This window comes from Dipodomys ordii, unplaced genomic scaffold (genome assembly GCF_000151885.1).
Source record: "Dipodomys ordii isolate 6190 unplaced genomic scaffold, Dord_2.0 Scaffold92, whole genome shotgun sequence".
Lineage (NCBI taxonomy): Eukaryota > Metazoa > Chordata > Mammalia > Rodentia > Heteromyidae > Dipodomys > Dipodomys ordii.
In genome coordinates, this window is record NW_012267308.1 from 3,890,058 (window position 1) to 3,915,263 (window position 25,206).

A 25,206-nucleotide genomic window follows, 5' to 3' on the forward strand; every position below is an offset into this window, starting at 1 on the left:
AAGCCAGAAGTGGTGCTGTGGCTCAAGTGGTAGAGCGCTAGCCTTGAGCTGAAGAGCTGAGGGACAGTGCCCAGGCCCAGAGTTCAGGCCCCACTACCAGACCCCCAAAAAAATATTATTCTTAAAGCGATGGATGGAGAGGTTACAGTTACATACATCAGGTAAAGAGTACATTTCTTTGTGGATGGTGACACTCCTTCCCTTGTTCCCAGTTTTCCTCCCCTGTCTCTATCCATAAGTTGTATAGTCCATTTTCAACATAGTGGTACTGGAATTCAAACTCAGGACATCATGATTGCTGGGCAAGCACTTTACTACATGAGACATGTCTTGCCTTCAGCTCTGTCTTTCCCAACCCTTCTTTTTTTCTTTTTTTGCCAGTCCTTGGGCTTGAACTCAGCCTGGGCCCTGCTCTTGAGCTTTTTTTTTTTTTTTTTTGCTGTCACTCTACCACTTAAGCCACAATGCCAGCTTTTTCTGAGCAGTTTATTGGAGATAAGAGTCTCAGGCACTTTCCTGCCCAGGCTGGCTTTGAACTGGGATCCTCCAATCTCAGCATCCTGAGTAGTCAGGATGACAGGCATGAGTCACTGGCACCCGGCTGAGTACATTTCTTTTTGTTCAGTGTCACCCCTTCCCTCGCTCTCTCCCAGTTTTTCCCTCCCATCTCCATCCACAAGTTGTATAGTTCATTTCCCACACAATTCACCTTTGTCCCTCCATTTCTATGCTCCTCATACACTCCCAAAGACAGATAAATGAACAAGACAAAAGGAAAAGAAAAACAGCAATGAAGAAAAACCTCTTGTTCATACCTAAATATTCATGTTTTCACTTCCTAAGGGAAATATCTTTCATATCTTTCCACTATCACATGCAAGAAAATTACTCTCAATTATCCCCAAACTATTATATCATAGGATGACATTGGCTTGTGGAAGGAGAAGAGGAAGGTTGGCATGCCTCAGTTTCCCCGTTCATAACATAGGGATAAAAATAGTATCCATCTTATAAGATCATGAAGGCCCATTTTTCCAGTAAACACCTCACTTAATATTAACTGTTAGCCAGGCGCCGGTGGCTCACGCCTATCATCCTAGCTACTCAGGAGGCTGAGATCTGAGGATTGCAGTTCAAAGCCAGTCCGGGCAGGAAAGTCCGTAAGACTCTTATCTCCAATAAACCACTAGAAAACCAAAAGTGGCGCCGTGGCTCAAGTAGTAGAGTTCCCACTTTGAGCTGAAGAATGCAAGGACAGCACCCAGGCCAGAGTTCAAGCCCCACAACCAACCAAAAAAGAAAAAAAAAAAAAAAAAAGGTGGCTCAATGGTAGAGCGCTTGCCTTGCATGCATGAGGCCCTGGGTTCAATTCCTCAGCACCACATAAGCAGAAAAAGCCGGAAGTGGCGCTGCTCAAGTGGTAGAGTGCTCACCTTGAGCTGAAGAGCTGAGGGACAGCGCCCAGGCCCAGAGTTCAAGCCCCATGACTGACCAAAAAAAAAAAAAAAAATTAACTGTTACTGCTGGGCACTGGTGATTCGAGACTATAATCCTGGCTACTCAAAAGGCTAAGATCTGAGTATGGTTGTTCAAAGCCAGCCTGAGTAGAAAAGTTGGTGAGACATTTCAATTAACCAGCAAAAAGCTGGAAGAGGAGCTGTGTGGCTCAAGTTGTGGAGTACCAGCTTTGAGTGAAAAGATAAGGTTCAGCACTCAGGGACTGAGTTCAGGTCCCAGGACCAGCACAAACACACACACACATACATACATACATATATATGTATATATACATACATCTATGTATGTGAGCTATTACTATTACAATTGTTATCCTCCAGTTGTTGGTGTTACAGATTTTATTATGATTGACACGCCTCATCACTGGCAGCTCCAGGACCCCCTCCCCCACTGGGCCTGGTGGAGGATTCAGGATTGGCCTCCCTCCACCCCACACCATCCCCCCAGCCACCCCTGGCGATTATGACGTAGGGTGACGCTGGGGAGGAGGGGGGATCTGGCCGGAAATCCCTCTTCCTGTTGCCGATAAGCTCAGTGCAGCCCTGCTGACCCTAGGCCCTCCACCCCCCACCCCCACCTCCCATGTCGCAGGATCAAATCCCCAAGACAGAAAACCAGTCTATCCAGTCCCTCACTCCACTGCCGCCAGCCCATAAAAATATCCTCCATCCCCTGACCCCCCCCCAAACACTGTTCCCCAGTCTCTTCTCCAAGCCATCCAGGCCCAGAACAACACCAGAGGAGGGGGGGGAAGAGGTGGGGGGCGTGGTCCCGCCCCGCCCCTACCCCTGCAACCTGACCCAGCCTGCGACCCCCAGCTCTGACGTCTTGGAAAATTCCCCCCCTCCTCGGGCCCCCAGGGAGGGGGTGCATGGTATGAAATGGGGCTGAGACCCCAGCCTAGGGACAGAGGAACCCGCCAGAGGTGAGCTATGAACTGGGGTCCTGGATGGATGTCTGGATGTATGGGTTAGGAAGGCCCTGGGGTAGGGGGGGCTAGGGGAATGGGGAGACTCCCATGAAACTGGAAGCCTGCACTTCTGGGTGGGAGAAAAAAGGGGGACTGGGGGAGAGGGTAAGATTCCAGGCTCCTGGGGAAAGAGAGAGAAGCCCCGACTCCTGGGGTCTGAGAGAAATCAGTGCCGGGACCCAGACTGCCAGGGTCCCAAGATGTGGCAAGCTCATTCATTGCCCTTGGCACTTTCTCTCTACCTAGGACCTTCACACCTCGCACCCATGGATCTGTGGCTTTGGGATGAGGTACCATCGCAGGAAGTTCCTCCGGGGAGCAAGCTGTCAGGACTGGGTAAGTAACCAGAGGCTGGCACAGTTGGGTGTCTGACAGGGCTGGAAGGGAGATGGCCCTGCTGACCCCTGACCCTGCCTTCATGTCCCCAGTGCCTGCAGAAGCAACCGAATTTGGCTTTTATTACCCTGACTTGGAGTTGCAAGGGAATGCACCGACGGCTGAGACATCCTGGAAAGGTAGCTGCCAGGCTGTGGGATTTCTGGGTGCTGGGATGGGGGTGAGGGCGCATGCTTGAGCCTGGAGATTGAAAGAGTCCCCGGGTACTAAGTAAATGACTCCCAGACCTTGATGGCTGATGGGGCGCGGGGTGGGGTGGGGGAGGGAATGATGGAGGAGATTCTAACTCATTACTCACACCCCCTTCCTAAAACTCAGTTGCAAAATTATCACTCTTAGGCTTCCCAGAACTGGACCGGAGTCCTGCGCTACCGCCCTCCGAAGTTCCTTGGGGAACTGGTGAGTGCGTGCCGAAAGGCGGGGGAAGAGGGAGTGGTACTCAAGGTAGCTTGGGGCTGGATCTAGGAGCTCTGGGGCCCTAGACGCCGGGGTACAAAACAGCCCCCCATGGTGGGGGACCAGGACATCTGGGTCTTACTCGTTTGGGGTTCGTCCTCCTTATAGAGACCCCCGCTCAAGCCCTTCCGTGGTCGGGAGACTGGACAGACTTGGTCTACGACGCCTGGGACCCTTGGAGCCACGCCCCTCAGGCCGCGGGCCCCACCCCTCTCTGCCATGACCACGCCCCTTCTGGCGTAGACTCGGCTGGGGGCCATGGCCCCGCCTCTGTCTTCCACGACCACGCCCCTCAGTGCATTGGGCCCGCCCTCTCCGCCGAAGGCCCCGCCCACCGCGCTGGTTCTATAGGGGGCCAGGATTGCGCCCCAACTGCTGGAGCCACCACCTCAGGGGCGCTCGAGCAGACCGCCTGGAGCGTCGCCAGCTGGGACTCTTCCGTGGACCCCAATGGTGCTACCTACTGGGACAGGGGCCTCGGCGGAGACCCCCGCGCGGACTGTACCATTTCTTGGGGTGGACCTGAGGGTTCGGACTGTAGCACTTCGTGGAATTCGGGGCTGCTGCCTACGGACTGCGGCCTCTCTTCAACGGGGTTCCAGAGTCCAGCTTTTCCCTCTGAACAGAAGCAGCGAAAGGACCGTGCCATCTTGCTTCGTTACCCCAACACGAATCACCGAGGTGGGAGGCCCGTGAAGATTGTCAAAGGGGAGCCGGGAGGAAAGCAAAGAGGAGGGGCCTAAAGCCGTCGAGGGGCGTGGCTAGACTCGAGAAGGGGGCGTGGTTCGTGAAACGCCGCGGTGGGCGGGGCCTAGGTCTCGAGCTGGAGAGGGGCGGGGCAAGAGGACGGAGGCACAAATGTTCTTCTAGGGTAGATCAAAGGGGTGGAGGACTCCTAGGTTAGGTAAGAGAGAAGAGAAGGTTCGGATGCCCATCCGAGATGGGGAGCGGGCATTTCCCAAAGCCTTAAATCCAGATGCCTAGGTGCCTAGGATGCCTGGATGCCTAGGTGTCTGAGGCTGACTCTTGCGTCTCTTATATAGAGGAATCTGAACTCGTGGATCCTCGAAGATGGGGAGATTCCTAGGTCCCCAAGTCGAAAGGATCTGGATTTATCTATAAGCCTTCGAGGGGAAGGATCCCCGACTCTTTAGGTTATCGAAGCGACGTGGTCTGGGGCTAGCAAACCTAGGTGTTCACACACCTGTCTCTGCCCCACAGGTCCCATTCAGCTGTGGCAGTTTCTCCTGGAGCTGCTTCACGACGAGGCCCGTAGCAATTGCATCCGCTGGACAGGCAACAGCCGCGAGTTCCAGCTGTGCGACCCCAAAGAGGTGGGACAGCTCCCCTGCCTGGACCTCCAAGTCCCGCCCTGACGGCTCCAACCCAGCCTAGTCCCCCGGGTTAGCTGGGCCCAACCTTTGGCCTCGCCCCAGTCTCTACTGCTCCACCCAGGTTCCAGCAAAGGGATCCTTAGGGCTTAAATTCCCTAGGCCCTGCCCCTCCACGCCCATCAAGACTAAACCCCACCCCCTCGGTCTCCGCCCTAGGTGGCTCGGCTGTGGGGTGAGCGCAAGAGGAAGCCCGGCATGAACTATGAGAAGCTGAGCCGAGGTCTGCGATACTATTACCGCCGTGACATCGTGCTCAAGAGCAGTGGGCGCAAATACACATACCGTTTTGGGGGCCGTGTGCCCGGCCTAGCCTGTCCCGATGGTGCTGGGAATGGGCAGGGAACAGAAACCCAATAATAATAAGAAAAAAAAATACTCCTCCGAACCTCGTCTTGTGTGTTTGTCTTCATCCTTTCTCTGCCTGAACCCACTGGGAAGCCAAGTGTGCTTAACCCCAAAGTTTAGGAGTTGGGCTTCCCAGCCACCAAGACCCAGCCATCTGAACCCTAATCTGTTTTCTTCCATGAGCCTGGGCCACTTATCAGTGACTTGGGGGCCCCCTGACTGCCACTTTCTTGAACCCCTTCCTTTAGTGCATAGGATACTTTTTTTTTTTAATCGGTCATGGGGTCTGAACTCTGGGCCTGGGCGCTGTCCCTCAGCTCTTCAGCTCAAGGCTAGCACTCTACCACTTGAGCCACAGCGCCACTTCCGGCTTTTTTTTCTGCTTATGTGGTGCTGAGGAATCGAACCCAGGGCCTCATGCATGCAAGGCAAGCACTCTACCACTGAGCCACTTTCCCAGTCCCTCCAGCTATTTATTTAAGTACTTAAAAGTTTAGTATCTTTATCTGGGTGCTGGTGGCTCACGCCTGTAATCCTAGCTACTGAGGAGGCTGAGATCTGAGGATCGCGGTCCAAAGCCAGCCCGGGCAGGAAAGTCCGTGAGACTCTTGTCTCCAATACACCACCAGAAAACTGGAAGTGGCACTGTGGTTCAAGTGGTAGAGATCTCGCCTTGCATGCCTGAGGCCCTGGGTTTGATTCCTCAGAACCACATAAGCAAAAAGAAAAAAGCCAGAAGTGGCGCTGTGGCTCAAGTGGTAGAGTGCTCGCCTTGAGCTGAGGGACAGCGCCCAGGCTCAGAGCTCAGCCCCATGACCGACAAAAAAAAAAAAGAAAAGTTTAGTATCTTTTAATTTTCACCTAGAACTGTTTTCAGTTCTAAAATGATGATAAAAGTGATCTTTTTTATTGTCATTATAAAAGTCATGTACCGGTCTGGGAATGTGGCTCAGTGGTAGAGCGCTAGCCTTGAGCTGAAGAGCTGAAGGACAGCGCCCAGGCCCAGAGTTCAGGCTCTACGACTGGCAAAAAAAAAAGTCATGTACAAAGGGGTTACAATTACTAAGTCAGGTAAAGAGTACACTTTTTTTGGGGGGGAGGGTTGTGGGGCTTGAACTCTGGGCCTGGGTGCTGTCCCTTCAGCTCGAGGCAAGCGCTCTACCAGTTGATCCACAGCGCCACTTCATACACTTTTTGAACAATGTTCGGCTTCAATAAAAATACTGTCTCTGAGACATTTTCCCCATGACCACTTTCCCGCCAGCCTGGGCCGCGGGAGGATTAAGAACTTTCCTAGGATAAAAACAGAAGGAGGCGCTTATGCACAGAGTCCCACGCTCAGAGCCATCCCAAGTGCCGCGCCAGCTCACGATTGGGCGGGCAGTGATGATGAGTAGACATTCAGTCCAATAGAAGCGGGGAAGTCTCTTGGAGGGGGCGTGGCCTGAGAGCCTCAGGGACCGCCTTCCTGTCCGACGCTCTAGCCGCGGGAAAGAGTAGACTCGCCTCTCCCTCCCCCCACTCTCCGCAGCCAGCTTCCGGTCGGTCTGAATTCCGCTTCCGGTCTCGTCTTTGGCGTCTTTGCGCAGGGTGACATTGAGCCGTGAGGTACCTCAGGGGTGTCGTTAGGTGAGTGTGGGGGACCCGGACCTGAGATTCCTCCCCAACCCAGCGGATGGAAGAACTACCCCAGCTTTCCCGAGGAGGGAATTAGACTTCCGGTCCGCCGGGCGGCCGCCCGCCCTGGACCCTGGGGTCCTGTCGTTCCAACCATGGTGGCAGATCATTGTGGGCGATGCATGAGTTCATTTGACCCTCCGTGCGTCCCGCTGAGGCAGGGTCTGTGATGATCCTTTCTGACCATCGGGAAACGGAGGCTTAGGAGTTAAAACCCCGGAGAGGGGGCTTTTAAAGCCCTGTCCGCAGGCATGGCCTCCCGTGGTTGGCGGGGGCACCGGCCTGCCGCTCCTCGTGTCTCCTCCCTGACCCCCCTTGAGCATCCAGCATCCCCCTCCCTCTTTTTTTTGTGCCAGACCTGGGGCTTGAACTCGAGGCCTGAGGTGACAGGCGTGAGCCACTGGGGTCTGGTTTCAGCACCCCCTTTCATTCACCTTCTCAAATACAAGGTCGAGATCTTGCACAGACTACAGCGACTGGTCTGTGTCCCAGCGGATGGCATTTTAGATTCCGCCCCACCCCATTCAGCCTCCCAAAAGACGATTCCGGTGCCCCGGGCACCCCACCTTGGGTCCCATGAATTTGACCCTGGGTAGTACCTTGGCTCTTCCAGTTCATGGGAATTAGACAGTTTCTACTAGTTCTCTGGATGGAAGCTGTGTGTCAATATCTTCAGAGACTTCAAAGGTTTTGAACCCTGGTCCTCAGGGCCTGTAAAATTCAGAGAGCTCTCTTGGGCTGGGAGAGATGGGGGTGGGGGTGGGGATGATCAAAGGGATGATAGCAGACAAGATTCATTGTAGTTATAAACTGTTGTGTTGCATGGTAACCCCTTTGTACAATTACTTAAACATGATGAAAGTATAATTTTTTTTTTAAGATTCAAGGAGCTGGAGAAAGGAGGAGTTACATCCACCATTTTACTAACCTGTCATTGAGCTCCCAGTAACTGGGGCTGCAGCAGCATCTGACTTTATCAGCAGTCAGAATCACAGATATTATCAGTTTAGATGGCTGGTGTCACAGATTACTACTTTTACTCGTGATTAGTTTAGAATTGTGGTGCTTAATATGCATGTCCTTATCTACATATAACAGTTTGGGGTTTGTTTTTTTTTTTTTCCTTGCTTTTTTTGTGTGTGTGAAGATACCAGAATTTGAACTCATGGCATGGGCACTGTCTCTTAGCTTTTTTGCTCAAGGCTGACACTCTACAACTTGAGCCATAGCTCCATTTCCAGGCACCCCCCCCCCCACTTTTTTTTGGTGGTTAATTGGAGGTTAAAGTCTCACAGGCTTTCTTGCTTGGCTTGGCTTAAAACATCAATCCTCAGGTCTCAGTCTTTTTATCTGCATAGTAGCTAAGTTTAGGGGGGTGAGCCACTGGTGCCCTGAAGTCTATGCAATTTTTATTATCTTTGAACATATTCTGAGAAAACTGTTTGTGGGTTTCGTCAGGCCCCTTAGGAATGTGTGGTACCAAAAAAGAAATTTAACCACGTGCTGGTGGCCCACACCTGTAATCCTAGCTATCAAGAGGCTGAGATCTGAAGATCGCGGTTTGAAGCTGGGCCAGGCAAGAAAGTCAGTGAAACTCTTATCTCCAGTAAACCACCAGAAAATTGGAAGTGGCACTGTGACTCAAAGTGATAGAGCTCTAGCCTTGAGCAAAAGAGCTCAGAGACAGTGTCTAGGCCCCAAGTTCAAGCCCCATGACTGACAAAAAAAAAAAAGGCAATTTAAATATCTTTGCAATGTGGAGTTTACCAATGATCAAAGCAGCCCCATCATGTTCTGGGTGACCTTGGCAAGTCACTTAGATACCCTGTCCCTCTCCCTTGTCTGAATATCAAGGATAGTCGTATTAGCCCTGCCTTTCAGACTGTAGTAGGAAGGTGCTAGAACAGCTCCTGGCATGGAGTAGTGTTTGGGGACAGGACTTGTGTATAGATTTTGTGAAGAGGGAGGAAAGCCTGGCTTGTTCCCACCTCATCCTTTCTTCTGAGCCCACACCAACACCATTTTCTTTGTTTCCAGGATTCAGCACCATGGCAGAAGACATCAAGAGCAAAATCAAGAACTATAAAACGGCCCCTTTTGACAGCCGCTTCCCTAACCAGAACCAGACTAGGAACTGCTGGCAGAACTACCTGGGTATGCAGGGCCTGGGAAGGGTGTGGTGGCAGATCTTCCCTGCCAGGGGCACTTGGCTCAGGGGAGTTGCCTCTGTTTGCTCACACACATCTCAGCCTGGCCCTGGAGAGCCCAGACCCAGGAACCAGCTGTGTTCACAAGGATTTTTCTGCCTGGGCTGGCTTCGAACCTCCATCCTCAGATCTCAGTCTCTTAAGTAGCTAGCATTACAGGTGTGAGCCACAAGTGCCCAGCTCTACCTGGCCCTTTTTTGTTTTGCCTTTTTTATGTGTGTGGTCCTATGGGGCTTGAACTTGGGTTGCAGTTTTCCGGTGGTTCATTGGAGATAATAGTCTCATGGAGAGCACTTGTGTGTGTATCTTTGTTTAATTTGTAACAAAGCCTTACAGACAGGTGCAAATAGCAAATCCTCTCTTGCAACCCAGAACTCATTTTTGAATATGAGATTTTGGTACATGTAAGAAGGAATATGATTCCTACCACAGTTGGCAACGTGGGGATTTGTTAACTCACACAGATTGGTTCTGAGATTAGTTGATGTAAAAGTTAAAGAGTCTCATGGACTTTTCTGCCTGGGTTGGCTTTGAGCCTTGATCCTCAGATCTCAGCCTCCTGAGTATCAGGGATTACCAGAACTGGATTCATTTTGCTTTTAAGACAAGTTCTCAATAACTCTGTCCAGGCCAATTAGCCATAAACTTGTGATCTGTTGCCTCCGCCTCTGAACAGCTGAGACTGAATGTTTGTGCCACCACTCCCAGCTCTTACAATTTTTTTTTAAGGGAGTGTGTGCATACATGGACCCACACCTGTGCGTGCATGTTATGTACATGCTATGTACACATTATATACACGTTATGTGCACACATGTATGTACATACTTGCAGGGAGTAAATAAAATGTACAACCAAATGAGTAATTGTGAAATGAGCCCCCTGTGCAATTGTGACCCATACAGAAAAACAGATGTTGTGGTTTGTGCCCTGTCTTTTTTTTTTTTTTTTGGTTGGTCATGGGCCTTGAACTCTGGGCCTGAGCGCTGTCCCTGGGCTCTTCAGCTCAAGGCCAGCACTCTACCACCACTTGAGCCACAGCGCCACTTCCGGTTTTCTAGTAGCTTAGAGGAGATAAGAGTTTCACAGAGTTTCCTGCCCGGGCTGGCTTTGAACCATGATCCTCAGATCTCAGCCTCCTGAGTAGCTAGGATTACAGGCGGGAGCCACCAGTGCCCGGCTTGTGCCCTATCTTTAAGCACAACACTCTCTCCTGCTCACCAACTTAAGATGACCACATTGGTATTTTACCAATAGTTAGGTTTGCCTCTTGGAAGCTTTATTTTGTGTGTGTGTGTGTGTGTGTACACGCATGTGCATGTGTCGATCCTGGGGCTGGAACTTGGGCCCTAGGCACTGTCCCTGAGCTTCTTTTTCTCAAGGCTGGTGGTCTACCACTTGAGCCACAGTTCCACTTCCATCTTTTTTTTTTTGGCTGGCTTATTGGGAATAAGAGTCTCATGGACTTGCCTAGACTGACCCCGTACTGCAATCCTCAGATCTTAGCCTCCTGAGTAGATGGGATTCCAGGGGTGAGCCACCAGCGCCTGGCCCTCACTGCATTTTGATTGAAGCTGTGTCCAGCCCTTGGTGTTCATTGACTCCCCCCCTATTCCTCCCTTCCCAGACTTTCACCGCTGTGAGAAGGCGATGACAGAGAAAGGGGGCGACGTGTCGGTGTGCCAGTGGTACCAGCGGGTGTATAAGTCCCTCTGCCCTGTATCCTGGGTAGGTGTCTTCCAGGGGAGCCCTTGGAGTGCTGGGGTGGGGACTGAGCAAGGGGAGTTGGTGGAGGCTCTTCTCCGTGGGGCAGGTTGAGGACAGTGCCCCACTGCCCATGGGCATTTCTCCATGATATGCTTGCCTCTGTCCTTCTATTCTTCACCCGGTCAGGGCCCACAGCCAAGGTGACTGGGGTCATCTTATCAGATTCATCCCGCTCATGTCGGCACATGTAGCCTGTCCAATCCTTCTCTTTAAATTTTGAATTTTGTGTGCATGAATGTATTTATCTGGGCGCTGGAAATTGAACTCAGAGTCTCAAAACTGTTGAGCTATACCCCAAGTCTTCCTGCCCATTTTTTTTTTTTTTTTGGTCAGTCATGGAGCTTGAACATTGGGCCTGGGCGCTGTCCCAGGGCTCTTCAGCTCAAGGTAAGTGCCCTACTACTTGAGCCACAGTGCCACTTCTGGTTTTTTGGTGGATGATTGGAGATTGGAGTCTCATGGACTTTCCTACCCAGGCTGGCTTTGAACTGTGATCCTCAGGTCTGAGCCTCCTGAGTAGTGAGGATTATGTCATGAACCACTGGCACCAGGCTATCCTGCCCTTTGCCTTTGCCATTTTTTTTTTTTTTTTGTCGGTCATGGGGCTTGAACTCTGGACCTGAGCCCTGTCCCTCAGCTCTTTAGCTCAAGGTTAGTGCTCTACCGCTTGTGCCACCGCACCACTTCTGGTTTTCTGGTGGTTTTTAAAATAAGAATGATTCAGTGATTAAAGTAGAATGATTCAGTGATCCCAGATTTGTCGCCTTTAGCTCACAGTTATGAAGGGTTTTTTTTTTCCTCCACATTTTCTTCATCTACTTCCATTCTTTTTCTTCTTTCTTTGCTAATGAGGCATGTCATTTTACCCTAACTACTTTGATAGACAAAAGGACACAGGAAGGCAGTCTTTGTTGGCTTTGATCTGACAAGACATTTTTAGCAATATTTAACACTTTTGCTTCTCACCTTTTTTAGTTAATCGTACTGGGAACCAAAGCCAGGACTTTATACTTGGTAGGCAGCTGGTCACACACTCTAACCAAGACCCTCCCCTGGGTGCTGTCCTTAAGGTCTTCAGCTCAAGACGAGCATTCTACCACTTGAACCACAGCGCCACTTCTGGCTTTCTGGTGGTTAATTGGACATAAAAGTCTCACGGACTTTTTCTGCCTGGGCTGGCTTTGAACCATGATCCTCAGATCTCAGCCTCCTAAGTAGCTAGGATGACAGGCGTGAGCCACTCGCACCTGGCCAGCTGAAGAATTTATATTCATCCTTACCCCCATTCCATCAAATCAGAGGACACCATGACTAATGTTGCAAGATATGTGAAACTTTTTTTTTTAGTTTTTATTGTTAAGATGATGTACAGAGGGGTTCAAGTTACATAAGTCAGGTATTGAGTATTTTTAAACAGTACCACCTTTTCCCAGAGGTTAAGTATCATCTATTCTATCACCTGATGTTTGCCTGCTTGCCATAAAATTGTGTGAGGTGCCAGTGAGCATTACAGTCATAAATCACAAATCAGACTCTGTATATGCCAATATTATTATGCTAAACTTCTTAAAAACTAATGAAATAATGGGGCTGGGAGTGTGGCTCAGTAGTATAGCGTGCTTGCCTAGCATGCATGAAGCCCTGGGTTCGAATTGAATCCTCAGTATCACATACAGAAAAGGCCAGAAGTGGTGCTCTGGCTCAAGTGGTAGAGTGCTAGCCTTGAGCACAGAAAGCTCAGGAACAATGCCCAGGCATTGAGTTCAAGCCCCAGGACTGGCCAAAAATAAATAAGTAAATAAATAAAATAATAATGAAACAAGCCATGTGCAGGTGGCTCACACCTGTAATTCTAGATCTCAGAAGGCTGAGATCTGAGGTCAGAGTTCAAAGTCAGCCCAGGCAGGGAAGTCTATGAGACTATGATCTCCAGTGAACCACACAAAAGAAGGAAATGGGGGCATAGCTCAAGTGGTAGAGTGACAGCCTTGAATAAAAAAGCTAAGGGGAGGGCTGGGAAGGTGGCTCCGTGGTAGAGTGCTTGCCTTGCATGCATGAGGCCCTGGGTTCGATCCTCAGTACCACATAAGCAAAAAAAGAAAAGAGCCGGAAGTGGCGCTGTGGCTCAAGTTGTAGAGCGCTAGCCTTGAGCTGAAGAGCTGAGGGACAGCACCCAGGCCCAGAGTTCAGGCCCCACAACCGGACCCCCCCCCAAAAAAAAAAGAAAAAAGCTAAGGGCCAGTGCCAAGGCCCTGAATTCAAACCCCAGTACCAGCACAACATGAACTCTGTTCTGAACAGATTCATGCCAAAACAGAGCTTGTTCATGGTTGTCTATTATTCCATCTCTCCTCTGTCTTGACAAATAGTGTAATGATTTGGCTGAACCACACTCTCAAAGCTGAGCCTAGCATTTCTCTTCCCATTTCTTACCTGGTAACTTAGCTCACTTAGGACCAGATGGTTTGGGGGCTTTTTTTGGAGGGAGTGTCAGTGCTGTTCCCTGGCTCCCAGCACAATGGTTGGCACAGAGCAGGCACCTGTGGTTTCTGGTTGAGCCAGTGCACCAGAGGCACCTTGAGAAGGAAAGCCCACAGCACTCTCCCTGCAGAGCAGGAAGTGACGCCCCTGTCTTCCCACAGGTCTCAGCGTGGGACGACCGCCGGGCAGAAGGCACGTTTCCTGGGAAGATCTGAACCCGATCCAGCTGTCTCTCCTTATCCTCTGGTCTTCTCGGGATGTGAGGGGAACCCGGGGACATGATAGTCCCCGCCCTGGGACTGTGTACCATTACTTAACTAATAAAACATCACGGGAAAGCACTGGCTGTGAATGAAGCCGGATGGGGGATGAGAAGCAGGGCGGGTGGGAAACTGGGTGGTAAATGGGCTCGGATGGTCATCCTCTCTGTTTGCCAGTCCTTTTCTTTCCACCCTGTTGAGTTCTGACCACCTCCTGCTAGACAGGCAGTGGGCATAGTCAATGCCTCAAATCTCTGAGGGGCTAAAACTGATCTGTCCACTTGCCCTCAGTATCTGGACCAACTTTTAACTTTACTTATGTCTAATTGTTTACTTATGTATGATTGTTTGCCACTGTTGGGGCCTGGACTCAGGATGCTGCTGGATGCTGTCCCTTAGGTTGTTTTGCTAAGAAACTGCCTCTCTTCTACTTAAGCCACAGTCCCACCAACGGCATTTTGCTGGTTCATTGGAGATAAGAGTCTCTCAGGCTTTCCTGCCCAGGCTTTGCTTCAAATCCAGTCCTCAGTTCTCAGCCTTCTGAGTAGCTAGGATGACACACACCAGCACCCAGTTTCCAAACTTCTTGTTACGACATTAATGGATAGTTTCATTCCATTGTTATCAAAGAACAATGCTATTTTTTTTCCCATTTCAGCTATTTCAATCTAATGGGAGTTACTTCACACACTAACCTAAGATCCATCTTGAAGAATATTCTGAGACCTAGTTGCTTTAGAACGTTGTTCTAGACCTTCAGTGTTGGCAGCCAGCAGGGGGTGCTGGAGGACCATGGGACGTGGTGTGCCAGAGGGAAGGAGTCATTCAGCCTGTGTCACCTGACACCCAATAAAGAAGATAGGGAAGGAGATTTATTTGTAGGTCTTGGGGCTTGACTCTGGGCCTGGGCGCTGTCCCCGAGCCTTTTCAGCTCAAGGCAAATACTCTCCCCCTTGAGCCACACAGTGCCACTTCAGTTTTCTGGTAGTTAGTTGGAAATGAATCTTACGGACTACTGCCCAGGCTGGCTTTGAACCATGATCCTCAGTGCTCAGCTTCCTGAGTATCGAGGAGTACAGGCATTAGCCACCAGCGCCCATCAGGAAAGGAGTTTTTTGTTTTTTTTTTGGTCGGTCGTGGGGCTTGAACTCTGGGCTTGGGCGCTGTCCCTCAGCTCTTCAGCTCAGGGCGAGCGCTCTACCACTTGAGCTACAGCGCCACTTCTGGCTTTTTTTTTCTTTTTGCTTATGTGGTGCTGAGGAATCGAACCCAGGGCCTCATGCATGCAAGGCCAGCGCTCTACCACTGAGCCACCTTCCCAGCCCCATAGCTTTAAATTTCCATTAGGGGGCTGGAAAGGTGGCTTAGTGGTAGAGTGCTTGCCTAGCATGCATGAAGCCCTGGGTTCCATTCTTCAGTACCACATACACAGAAAAAACCAGAAGTGAAGTGGTGTTGTGGCTCAAGTGGTAGAGTGCTAGACAGTGCCCAGACCCTGAGTTGAAGCCCCAGGCCTGGCCAAAAAAAAAAAAAAAAAAAACTCCATTGGAAATGGAAAGGATCAGGAGGATTGTAGTTCAAGGCTAGCCTAGATAAGACACCATATCAACTAGCAAGCTGGGTATGGTGGCATGTGGCTGTGATCCAGCTACCAGGACGCATAGAAAGGAGGGATGGAGGCCTAAACAGGCAAAACAAGATGAGACTCAGCCAGGTGCTGGTCAGGAGGTTGAGATCTGAGAATCACAGCTCAAAACCAGCCTGGGCAGAAAAGTCCATGAGACCACTTACCTCCAATTAACTAGCAGGAAAAAAAAAAAAAAGCAAATATGGAAATATGGCTGAAGTGGTAGATCACCAGCTAAGCAACATCATGAAGCGTTGAGTTCAAGCCCCAATACTAGCTACATACACACACACACAAAGTGAGAATGAAGAATAAAGCAAAAAGGGCTGGGGATGTGGCTCAGGTGGCAGAGCACTTAGTTGACAAGTATGAAAACCCCAAGTTCAAACACCAGCCAATGACAAGACAAAACCCAGCATTTCATCTTAAATACAAAGTATGTTAATGCTGGGGGCCACCCTAAGCCACCTTAGAGACACCAGAGTGTCCAGTGGGGCTTTCTCTGAAATCTGCAGCCAGGCTCTATCAGAACTTGGCAAACAACACTTTCCTGTTTGTGCAGATGCTGGGGCTGAGCCTCATACATGCGTGCTAGTGCTAGACAGGCGCTCCCCTGCCTGTGGGAAAGCAAACACCACTCAAACACATGAGTGGTTTTATTTGAAATGCTTTACCCTCGTTACAAGGTACTGTAGTTTAAAACTCCTGTAGACACACAGAAAAGCCCACTTACAATGAGATACAGCCAGGCAACCTGAAAGAGGTTCCCCCATCTCTTCCAGGCATCACAACAACCTTGAATTCTGGAATCTTCGAGAATCATACAATGCCTCCCCACTATTTAGCATATGCAAGCCATATGGACCTTGTATATATGCCTGTGCACACCAGTACAGTACAAGGGCTTGGACCCAAGGCCTCAAGGTCTTGCTTAGCTTTTTCTACTCAGCTGGTGCTCTACCACTTGAGCCACACCTCCACTTCCAGCTTTTTGCTGGCTCATTGGAGATAAGAATCTCATGAACTTTCCTGCCTGCAGATGACTTCAAACCCTGATCCTCAGATCTCAGCCTCCTGGGTATTTAGGATTACAGCCATGACCATTTGAATTGGGAAACAAACATGAGTCTTCTCCCCAAGCTTGGGGTTTCAAGTTCTCTTCACTTGCTCAGAACCACCTGTGGGGGACAAAGTGCAGTACAAGCTTTGGGGTTGAGACTTCCTGGAGCCCCTCTGGGACCCCCAACCTGTTTCCTCCTGCAGAATTATCCCCACACCATAGGGGGCGCTGTGGAAGGACATGGGGCTCCCCAGAGCAAGGCTCAACAGCAGCCTGGCTGGCCCCTCCCCTGGCACGGGTCCCCCGGGCCCAGGGTCCTGGGTGTGGTTACTTGTGTCACAGATAGGTACACCAAGCCATGCTGCAAAGAGGAGGCCAGACGGAGATTTGAACCCAGAACCTTTGTCAATCTGCAGCCTGGAGAAATCTCCACTCAAGACTTAGTCCTTATGTGCACACCCGTGTGTGTGTGTGTGTGTGTGTGTGTGTAGAGAAGGAAGCTATTTTTCTCCCACTTAAGTCCTTTCAATATATTGTTCCCGTCCTTTTATTTTTAGAACATTCTTCATTGTACACTTGCCAAACTCCCACGGTGCACCCATGTCCATCCTTACCTGCCCACCAACCCTGTTGCCTGCACCCCTCAGCCTGCCTTCCACTTCTCCCCTCATTTCCTCCCCACTGCCCAGACTTTTTTTTTTTTGTGCCAGTTCTGGGGCTTGAACTCAGGGTCTGGGTGCTGTCCCTGAACTTCTTTGTGCTCAAGGCTGGTGCTCTATCATTTGAGCCCACAGCTCCACTTCTGGCTTTTTGCTAGATCATTGGAGGTAAGAGTCTCACAGACTTTCCTGCTCAGGCTAACTTCACATTGCAATCCTCAGATCTCAGCCTCCTAAATTAGGATGACAGGCATGAGCCACAGGTGCCATGGCTTGCAGCCCTGTTTTTAATCTGGGAGGGGGGGAGGGGGGAGAGGGTGGCAGGCAGCCTGGGCCGCCCCGGGGCTCTTGGCCACTGCCTAAGGTCCCCAGCCTTGTTCTAGGAAGAGTTCCATGAGATGGGGTCCTCACCTCCAGCCTCACCCTCCTCCCATACCCCACAACCTGGGAAGGGGGTGTCAGAGGCCATGCTTGTAATAGCCCTGCCCAGGTGACCAGAAGATAGCCCAATCTGGAATTTCAGGTCTATAAATCACTGGAGTGGCAGAGTTGCCTCTGGGCATCTTGTCCCCTCCTCTGTCCCCCTCCTGGGGGAGCAGGGAGGGCTGGGCCTATATAGGGAGCTGCTGTGAGTGGATCTGGCCCGAGAAGATTCTGGAAGAGGTGAGGAGGGGGTTCTGGGGGCCTGCACAGGGTAGGGCCTTCAGGAGGAATGGAGGCACAGACAGGCAGCCCAGGGTTGTGGCCAGGTTTCACCAGGGTTGAAATAAAAGCAGGGCAGCTGGAGTTGGGGGGTGGGGATGGGGGAGTCCAGATGGGTATCACCCCTGTTTCTGTTGGTACACACAGGACGATGGCTTCCACAGCAGCGGAGGAGGAGAAGGGGTCCCCCGTGGTGGTGGGGCTGCTGGTCGTGGGGAACATCATTATCCTGGTAAGATGCAGCCCGTGCTGGGTGTACAGTGGGCTGAGGGTGGAGGGCTGCTCACTTGTCAGCAGGCCTGGGCTGCCCAGTTCCCAAGGCTGAACAGCCTGCTTCGAATCCCAGCTCAGACCTCCCAGCTGTGAGACTTGCAGGGGGTAACTGGGCCTCTCCTATCTAGGTTACATCCTCTTCATGTCAGTGGCTGTAGAGAGGAACTCATATTTCCCTCAACTCAGCAGTGGTGACCAAGCCAGGTTACTGGTACTCATGCCCGTAATCTTTGCAACTCAGGAGGCTGAGATCTGAGGATCTGCCATCCAGGCAGGAAAGTCAGTGAGACTCTTATCTCCAATGAACCAGCAAAAAAAAAAATGTAAAAAAGGAAGTGGAGGTGTATCTTAAGTGGTAAAACACCAGCTTTGGGCAAAAAAAAAAAAAAAAAAAAAGTGAAGGGAGAACCCCAGTACTGGCGCCAAAAAGAAAAGGAAAAGAGCCGGGCGCTGGTGACTCCGCCTGTCATCCTAGATATTGAAGAGGCTGAGATCTGAGGATCATAGTTCAAAGTCAGCTAGGCAAGAAAGTCCATGAGACGCTTTATCTCCAATGAACCACCAGAAAACCAGAAGTGGCACTGTGGCTAAAATGGTAGAGTGCTTGCCTTGATCTGAAGAGCTAAGGGACAGTGCCCAGGCCCAGAGTTCAGGCCCCACGACCAACAACAACAACAAAAGGAAAAGGAAAAAGCCATATCTTGCCATAAAACACAGGTGCCAAGGAGTCCCGAAAATCGAATCATCTGATGCTTTAGGTTTTCCTTGAGACAAGGTCTCACTATGTAGTCCAGTGGAGGGGTGGGGGGAAAGGGGGAGCTGGAACTCATGATCCAGCCTCCCAAGTGCTGAGATTACAGGTATGCACTACCCAGGCCTGGTTTATAATAATGTCTTTTACTTCATGTTGGCTTTAAATAAAAACAGTGATGCTCGTCCCAGGCTCTGGAGCCAGGCAGCCTGGATTCAAATCCCAGCTCTACTAGCACTTTGTAGTTACAGGATCTGGAGGTGGGTCTCAGTTTTCCTATCTGTGAGCCAGATTTAACAGGAATATATGTTAGCTTTATAGTAAGATGTCCACAGAGAAGACTCCCCTGCCCCTCCTTCCCCATACTCCATCCTATAGGTAATCAAAATTTCAGTTTCTTCAATTTTTTTCTTTCCTTCCTTCCCTTCCTCCTTCCCTCCTTCCCTGCCTCCCTCCCTCCCTACCCCTTCCTTTTCTTTCTTTCTTTCTTTTTTTTTTTTGGATCCGGTTGTGGGGCTTGAACTCTGGGCCTGGGCGCTGTCCCTCAGCTCTTCAGCTCAAGGCTAGCGCTCTACCACTTGAGCCACAGCGCCACTTCCGGCTTTTTTTTTCTTTTTGCTTATGTGGTGCTGAGGAATCGAACCCAGGGCCTCATGCATGCAAGGCAAGCACTCTACCACTGAGCCACCTTCCCAGCCCCTCTTTCTTTCTTTTTCTCAAGGCTGGCACTCTACCTCTTGAACTACAACTCCACTTCCAGCTTTTTGCTGCTTCAATGAAAATAATAGTCTCATGGATTTTTCTACCCAGGCCGGCTTTGAACCAAGATCCTCAGATCTCAATGTCCTGAGTAGCTAAGATTACAAAGGGTGAGGTACCAAAGCCTAGCACCTGCTAGAAACTTTCTTTCCTTTCTTGTCCCAAATGTAACCCTTCTGACAACTGAAGAGCTTTAGGGCATCCTGGACCCCATCACTGTGCTACATGGCAGGGAAGAGGTCAATGCCATGTTCTTGTACCGGCGGGCATCTGTAGGACTGATTGACAGGTGGAATGTCTGGGTGGAAGGCGCCAAGTGTTTGTCATCTTTATGTCTATGGCTGCAGATTGGGCAAACAGCAGCTTTCATCCCCAAAACCTAGCCAAGGAGGGTGGTGGGGGGACAGGAAGGGGAAACAATTCACTATGGAGATTCACAAAGCCAGGCTGCTGGCCTTGAGCACACTCTCCTAACCAGCTGCCCTGTCCAGCTGTCAGGCCTGGCCCTGTTTGCTGAGACAGTCTGGGTGACAGCTGACCAGTACCGCGTGTACCCCCTGATGGGCGTCTCTGGCAAGGATGATGTCTTCGCGGGTGCCTGGATTGCCATCTTCTGTGGCTTCTCCTTCTTCGTGGTGGCCAGCTTTGGTGTAGGGGCTGCACTTTGCCGACGCCGGTCCATGATTCTCACGGTGAGGTCCAGTGTAGAAGTGACAAGAGCACGCTATGGTCCTGGGTTTGAACTCCAGGCCTGAGCGCTGTCCCTGAGCTTCCTTGTTCAAAGCTGGTGATGTGCGACTTAACCCACAACTCCCCTGGGCTGGTTAGTTGGGGGTGAGAGTCTCACAGACTTTCCTGCCCCGGCTGGCTTCAAACTTCAATCCTCAGGTCTCAGCATCCTGAGTAGCTAAGATTATAGGTGTAAGCCACCAACACCTGGCTTTTATCTTTTTTCTTTTTCTTTTCTTTTTTGGTTGGTCATGGATGAACTCTAGGCCTAAGCACTGTCCCTCAGCTCTTCAGCTCAAGGCTGGTGCTCTACTATTTGAGCCACAGTACTACTTCCGGCTTTTTCTGTTTATGTGGTGCTGAGGAATCAAACTCAGGGCCTCATGCTTGCAAGGCAAGCACTCTACCGCTGAGCCACCTTCCCAGCCCTTTTATTTCTTTTAATAGTAGACGTTTATTGCATCATCCCCAGCCAATAGTTAATTTCAGAGACTGCCTTCCATATTTTTTGTTGATTTTACTTTCCCCTAACAGTTTATTAGAAATCATTTCAAATATACAGAAAAGCTAGGTTTGTACCTTGTCCACACCGACCCTCCCCCTCCCTCCTTCCCTTTTCTCCAGGTTGGGGATGAAGCCCAGGGCCCCATGCATTCTAGCTAATGCTCTACCAATAAACCATACCCAGCACCCCACTTTGCATCTCATCCTCGAGGGGGAGCAACCTTATAGCCCCCCCTTACTGAGGACACCCCCTCCCCGCCCCGCAGTATCTGGTGCTGATGCTGATCGTCTACATCTTTGAGTGTGCCTCCTGCATCACCTCCTATACCCACCGTGACTATGTGAGCCCTGGGGGCCGGTCCTTGTGAGAGGGCGGGAAGAGGGGGGCACGCTACTCCCCACCCAGCCCTCCTGGATCCCACCCTCTCCGGCCCTCCACAGATGGTGTCGAACCCGTCCCTGATCACCAAGCAGATGCTGACCTTCTACAGCGCGGACACAGACCAGGGCCGGGAGCTGACCCGCCTCTGGGAGCGCATCATGACCGAGGTGGGCGTGGCCTCGCTGTGTGGGCGGGGCTTTGGAACAGGGCGGGCCTCCGTGCTGTGGGCGTGGCCGAGGCTGGGCCCCGCCCTCCTGCTTTGAGCAGCTGCTTGCACTCTTGGTAGCTTTCTGCGCTGGGGATGCGGGGCGGCGTCTTTGGGCGTGATTATTTCCTCAGGAGTAAACGGGCTCAGAAAGAAAAGTCACACGCACACAAAAGGAAGGGCGGGAAGGGAGGAAGAGAGCAAGGAAGCTTAGGTCACCAGGATGGTACCGCTGATACATATCAGAGCCGGAGGGAACCCACACTTTCTCCCTATTAAGGATGATCATAAGCCTGGCGCTGGTGGCTCACGCCTGTCATCCTAGCTACTCAGGAGGCTGAGATCTGAGGCTCGCGGTTCAAAGCCAGCCTGGGCAGGAAAAGTGCATGAGCCTCTTATGTACAATAAACCACCAAGAAACCGGAAGTGGCGCTGTGGCTCCAGTGGGAGAGCGCTTGCCTTGAGCTGAAGAGCTGAGGGACCGACAACAAAAAAGATCCAGCAACACACACACACACACACACACTTTGATGCCAGGCCTGGCACAAGCTGGGGCCAGTTGTGCCCCAGCCCAGCCCTGCCTCTCCTGACTGGGTGACTTGAGGCAGGTGCCAAGCCCTCTCTGAGCCCCTTTTCTCCTCAGCAAGAATGCTGTGGCACGTCTGGTCCCATGGACTGGGTGAATTACACGTCCACGTTCCGGGCTGCCACTCCGGAAGTGCTGTTCCCCTGGCCCCCACTGTGCTGCCGCCGGACCGGAAACTTCATCCCCCTCAACGAAGAGGGCTGCCGCGTGGGCCACGTGGATTACCTGTTTACCAAGGTGTGTCTCCTCCCTCAGCAGGAGGGTTTATTGGCTCCCCTCTTTTTCTTCTCCCCTACCTGGCTTGCTCTCCACCCCCACTGTCTCTGCAGGAAGCACCCAGGGTTCGTCTGACCCAGATATGAGCTCAGGTCATCCACAAAGCAGAGCAGCAGAATACCAGAATATACAATGGGACACCACCCAGCCACCATGGCTGTGCCGGCCTCTGTGCCAAGCATCCTACCAAACACTTTCCATTTTTGTTTTACCATCTCTCCAGTGCTGCCTTCAGGGACAGAGAAGAGAATGAGTGCTGGGCACCAGAGGCTGAAATCTGAGGATCCCAGGTCAAAGCCAGACCCCTATCTCCAGTTATCTACCAGAAAGCCAGAAGTAGCGCTGTGGCTCAAGTGGTAGAGTGCTAGCCTTAAGCTGAAGAGCTGAGGGACAGCCCCCAGGGCCCAGAGTTCAAGCCCCAGAACCAAAGGGGGGGGGGAACTGGGCTGGGAAGGTAGCTCAGTGGTAGAGTGTTTGCCTTGCATGCCTGAGGCCCTAGGTTCGATTCTTCAGCACCTCCGTGAACAGAAAAGGCGGGAAGTGGTACTGTGGCTCAAGTGGTAGAGCACTTGCCTTGAGCTGAAGAGCTGAGGGACAGCGCCCAGGCCCAGAGTTCACAACTGACCCAAAAAAACAAAAACAAAACAACAACAACAACTGGCAGTCAAAGATGGCTCACACCTGTCACCCTAGCTGCTCAGGAAGCTGAGATCTAAGGACTGAAGTTCAAAGAAAGTCTGGGCAGAAAAGTCCGTGAGATTCTTTTTTTTTTTTTTTTCGGTGGTGGGGCTTGAACTCTGGGCCTTGGCAAGAGCTCTACCACTTGAGCCATAGCTCCACTTCCAGTTTCCTGGTAGTTAATTGGAGATAAGAATCTCACAGACTTGGAGCTAGGAAGGTGGCTCAGTGGTAGAGCACTTGCCTTGCATGCATGAGGCCCTGGGTTCGATTCCTCAGCACCACATAAGCAAAAAGAAAAAAGCCGGCTCAAGTGGTAGAGCGCTAGCCTTGAGCTGAAGAGCTGAGGGACAGTGCCCAAGCCCAGAGTTCAGGCCCCACGACCGGACCCCCCCAAAAAAAAAGAATCTCACAGACTTTTCTTGCCTAGGCTGGCTTTGAACCATGGTCCTCAGATCTCAGCCTCTTGAGTAGTTAGGATGACAGACATGAGCCACCAGGAGATTCTTATATGCAATGAACTAGCAAAAAAGCCTGAAGTGAAGCTATTGCTCAAGTGGTAGAGTGCTACCCTAGAGCAAAACAAGCTCAGGAACTGCATCCAGGCCCTGAGTTCAAACCCCAGGACTGATACACACACACACACACACACACACACACACACACACACAGAGTCTGAGAGAGGAAGGGAGCCAGAACTTGATTTCAGTCATGTGGCCACGGAGAGTGGGTATTTTAACTAGTGTAGACCAGGGCCGAGAAACTGGAGGACAGATGAAGAGGCAAACTGGCACGGATGTGTATCCAGCTGCTTGGGTGTGGGGGGACCCTATGGCAGGTGTCCTGGAGAGGAGAAGCCCAGTCACTTTCTCCAGGGTGAAAACAGGGCGGCCATTTCTCAGGAAATGGGGACACAGGCTCGGAGCTAGCCTGCCAGTTCTTGGCTGGATGAAAGTGGAGGGGGGAGCCTGTGGCCTAAGCAAATTGTCAGAGCCTGGAACTCAGCATCTCCATCGGGGAGTCAGGGCCACAGGGCCTGCCCCCAGCTGCCAGTGTCTTCCTAAAGTATTGCCATCCCCGCCAGGGCTGCTTTGAGCACATTGGCCATGCCATTGACAGCTACACGTGGGGCATCTCATGGTTTGGATTCGCCATCCTGATGTGGACGGTGAGAAGCCAGAGTCTAGGTGGGGGGTGGGGGGAGAAGAGTTGGAAGAAGAGGCTGGGGGGGGATGTGCAGGGCACCCTCCTATCTCATTGTCTCTTTACCCAGCTCCCTGTGATGCTGATAGCCATGTACTTCTACACTACCCTCTGAGCACCCAGGAAGGATGCCAAGGACACAGCCGGCCTCCATCTTGTGCCTCCTGCCTCCACTGCCTCCCATCTCCCATGCCCACCTGCCTGCTTTCTGTCCCCAGAGAAATCTTTCTAAGTTTCTGAGCCCTCCTGGGCTTTCAGCATGCCCGCCCTCCCCCTCCCCCCCCTGCCGCCATGCCTGGATTTGTGTGCTGGACCCTGAGCCCAGAGTCTTTTCATGTTGCTTTGGACATGAAAGTGACAATAAGACATCACATTCCATAGCTGGATGCCATTGGCTCACGGCTGTCATCCTAGAGGCTGAGATCTGAGGATTGAGATTTGAAGCCAGCCTGGGGAAAGAAAGTCCGTGGAGACTCATCTCCAAGGAACCAGCCCCAAAAAGCCAGAAGTAGAGGTGTGGCTCAAGTGGTAAAGCACCAGCCTGGAACAAGAAAGCTAGAAGGATAGTGCCCAAGGCTCTGAGTTCAAGCCCCAGACACACACACACACACACACATCCTGCTCTCTCCAAACTCCTTGAATTTGTGAATAGGCTGCAATTGTGTGTTTGTGTTCTGGCAGATTGGGTTTGCTATAGGAGGGAGGTATATTCTTGGTGGTCATTTACTGACCTGTCACCCTCCCCCCCCCCACATGGACTAAATATTCAATAAATCCTAGCTGATTGATTAAGTGGATGAATTTGTTTCCTTTTGGCGTAAGACATCTTCTGCTGGGACTGGTATTGACTCCAACACAAACATAAAATGGAACCAATGGGCTCAGGTCTCTGAATGAAGAGGGCAGGCTTCAGGCATGCCGGGACCTAGGAGGTCCACAGTGGCTGCCAGGAAAGCTGCCCCATTCTCAGGATTTCTCCAGCATCACTAGACTTCCATCTTTCTATTTAAGCAACACAGGAGCATTCCTAGCTTGGGTCAAGGTTGAGTGAAGGTCATTGTCTGAGTTTAGGGATTCAAGTCTCCTCTTTGGTTGAGGAAGGCAACTGGAAGCTTGCTTGGGAGCCATCTAGTGTGGTGTTGGGGAGGAAACTTGTTTATCAAAGGGGCTGGTGAGATGATACAAGTGACAGATACCTCTGCTTCCAGCAAGTTCTATGACGGCAAGAAATTGAAGAATTTCAAGGCTGTGAATGTGGCCTAGTGGTAGAGTGCTTGCCCTGCACGCATGAAGCCCTGGTTTCAATTTCTCAGCACCACATTACAGAAAAAGCCCGAAGTG

At 51.2% G+C, this 25,206-nt stretch overlaps 3 protein-coding genes across 3 annotated transcripts; all 3 read left to right on the plus strand.

Annotated features, from left to right (window-relative positions):
• The first annotated feature begins 2,754 nt into the window (after nt 1–2,754).
• Etv2 (ets variant 2) lies at nt 2,755–5,091 on the plus strand. The gene is made up of 4 exons (XM_013026264.1): nt 2,755–2,824; nt 2,926–3,003; nt 4,562–4,674; nt 4,891–5,091. The coding sequence occupies exons 1-4, from the start codon at nt 2,755–2,757 to the stop codon at nt 5,089–5,091; spliced, it is 462 nt and encodes a 153-aa protein (XP_012881718.1).
• A 1,529-nt stretch (nt 5,092–6,620) lies between these two features.
• On the plus strand, nt 6,621–13,550 carry LOC105993119 (cytochrome c oxidase subunit 6B1). Its single transcript, XM_013026277.1, has 4 exons — nt 6,621–6,708; nt 8,794–8,910; nt 10,591–10,691; nt 13,373–13,550. The coding sequence occupies exons 2-4, from the start codon at nt 8,805–8,807 to the stop codon at nt 13,424–13,426; spliced, it is 261 nt and encodes an 86-aa protein (XP_012881731.1). The 5' UTR covers nt 6,621–6,708; nt 8,794–8,804; the 3' UTR covers nt 13,427–13,550.
• Nucleotides 13,551–17,654: 4,104 nt separating this feature from the next.
• On the plus strand, nt 17,655–24,125 carry Upk1a (uroplakin 1A). Its single transcript, XM_013026254.1, has 7 exons — nt 17,655–17,751; nt 19,794–19,994; nt 20,802–20,876; nt 20,977–21,084; nt 21,766–21,945; nt 23,747–23,830; nt 23,936–24,125. The coding sequence occupies exons 1-7, from the start codon at nt 17,671–17,673 to the stop codon at nt 23,978–23,980; spliced, it is 774 nt and encodes a 257-aa protein (XP_012881708.1). The 5' UTR covers nt 17,655–17,670; the 3' UTR covers nt 23,981–24,125.
• The last annotated feature ends 1,081 nt before the right edge of the window (nt 24,126–25,206 follow it).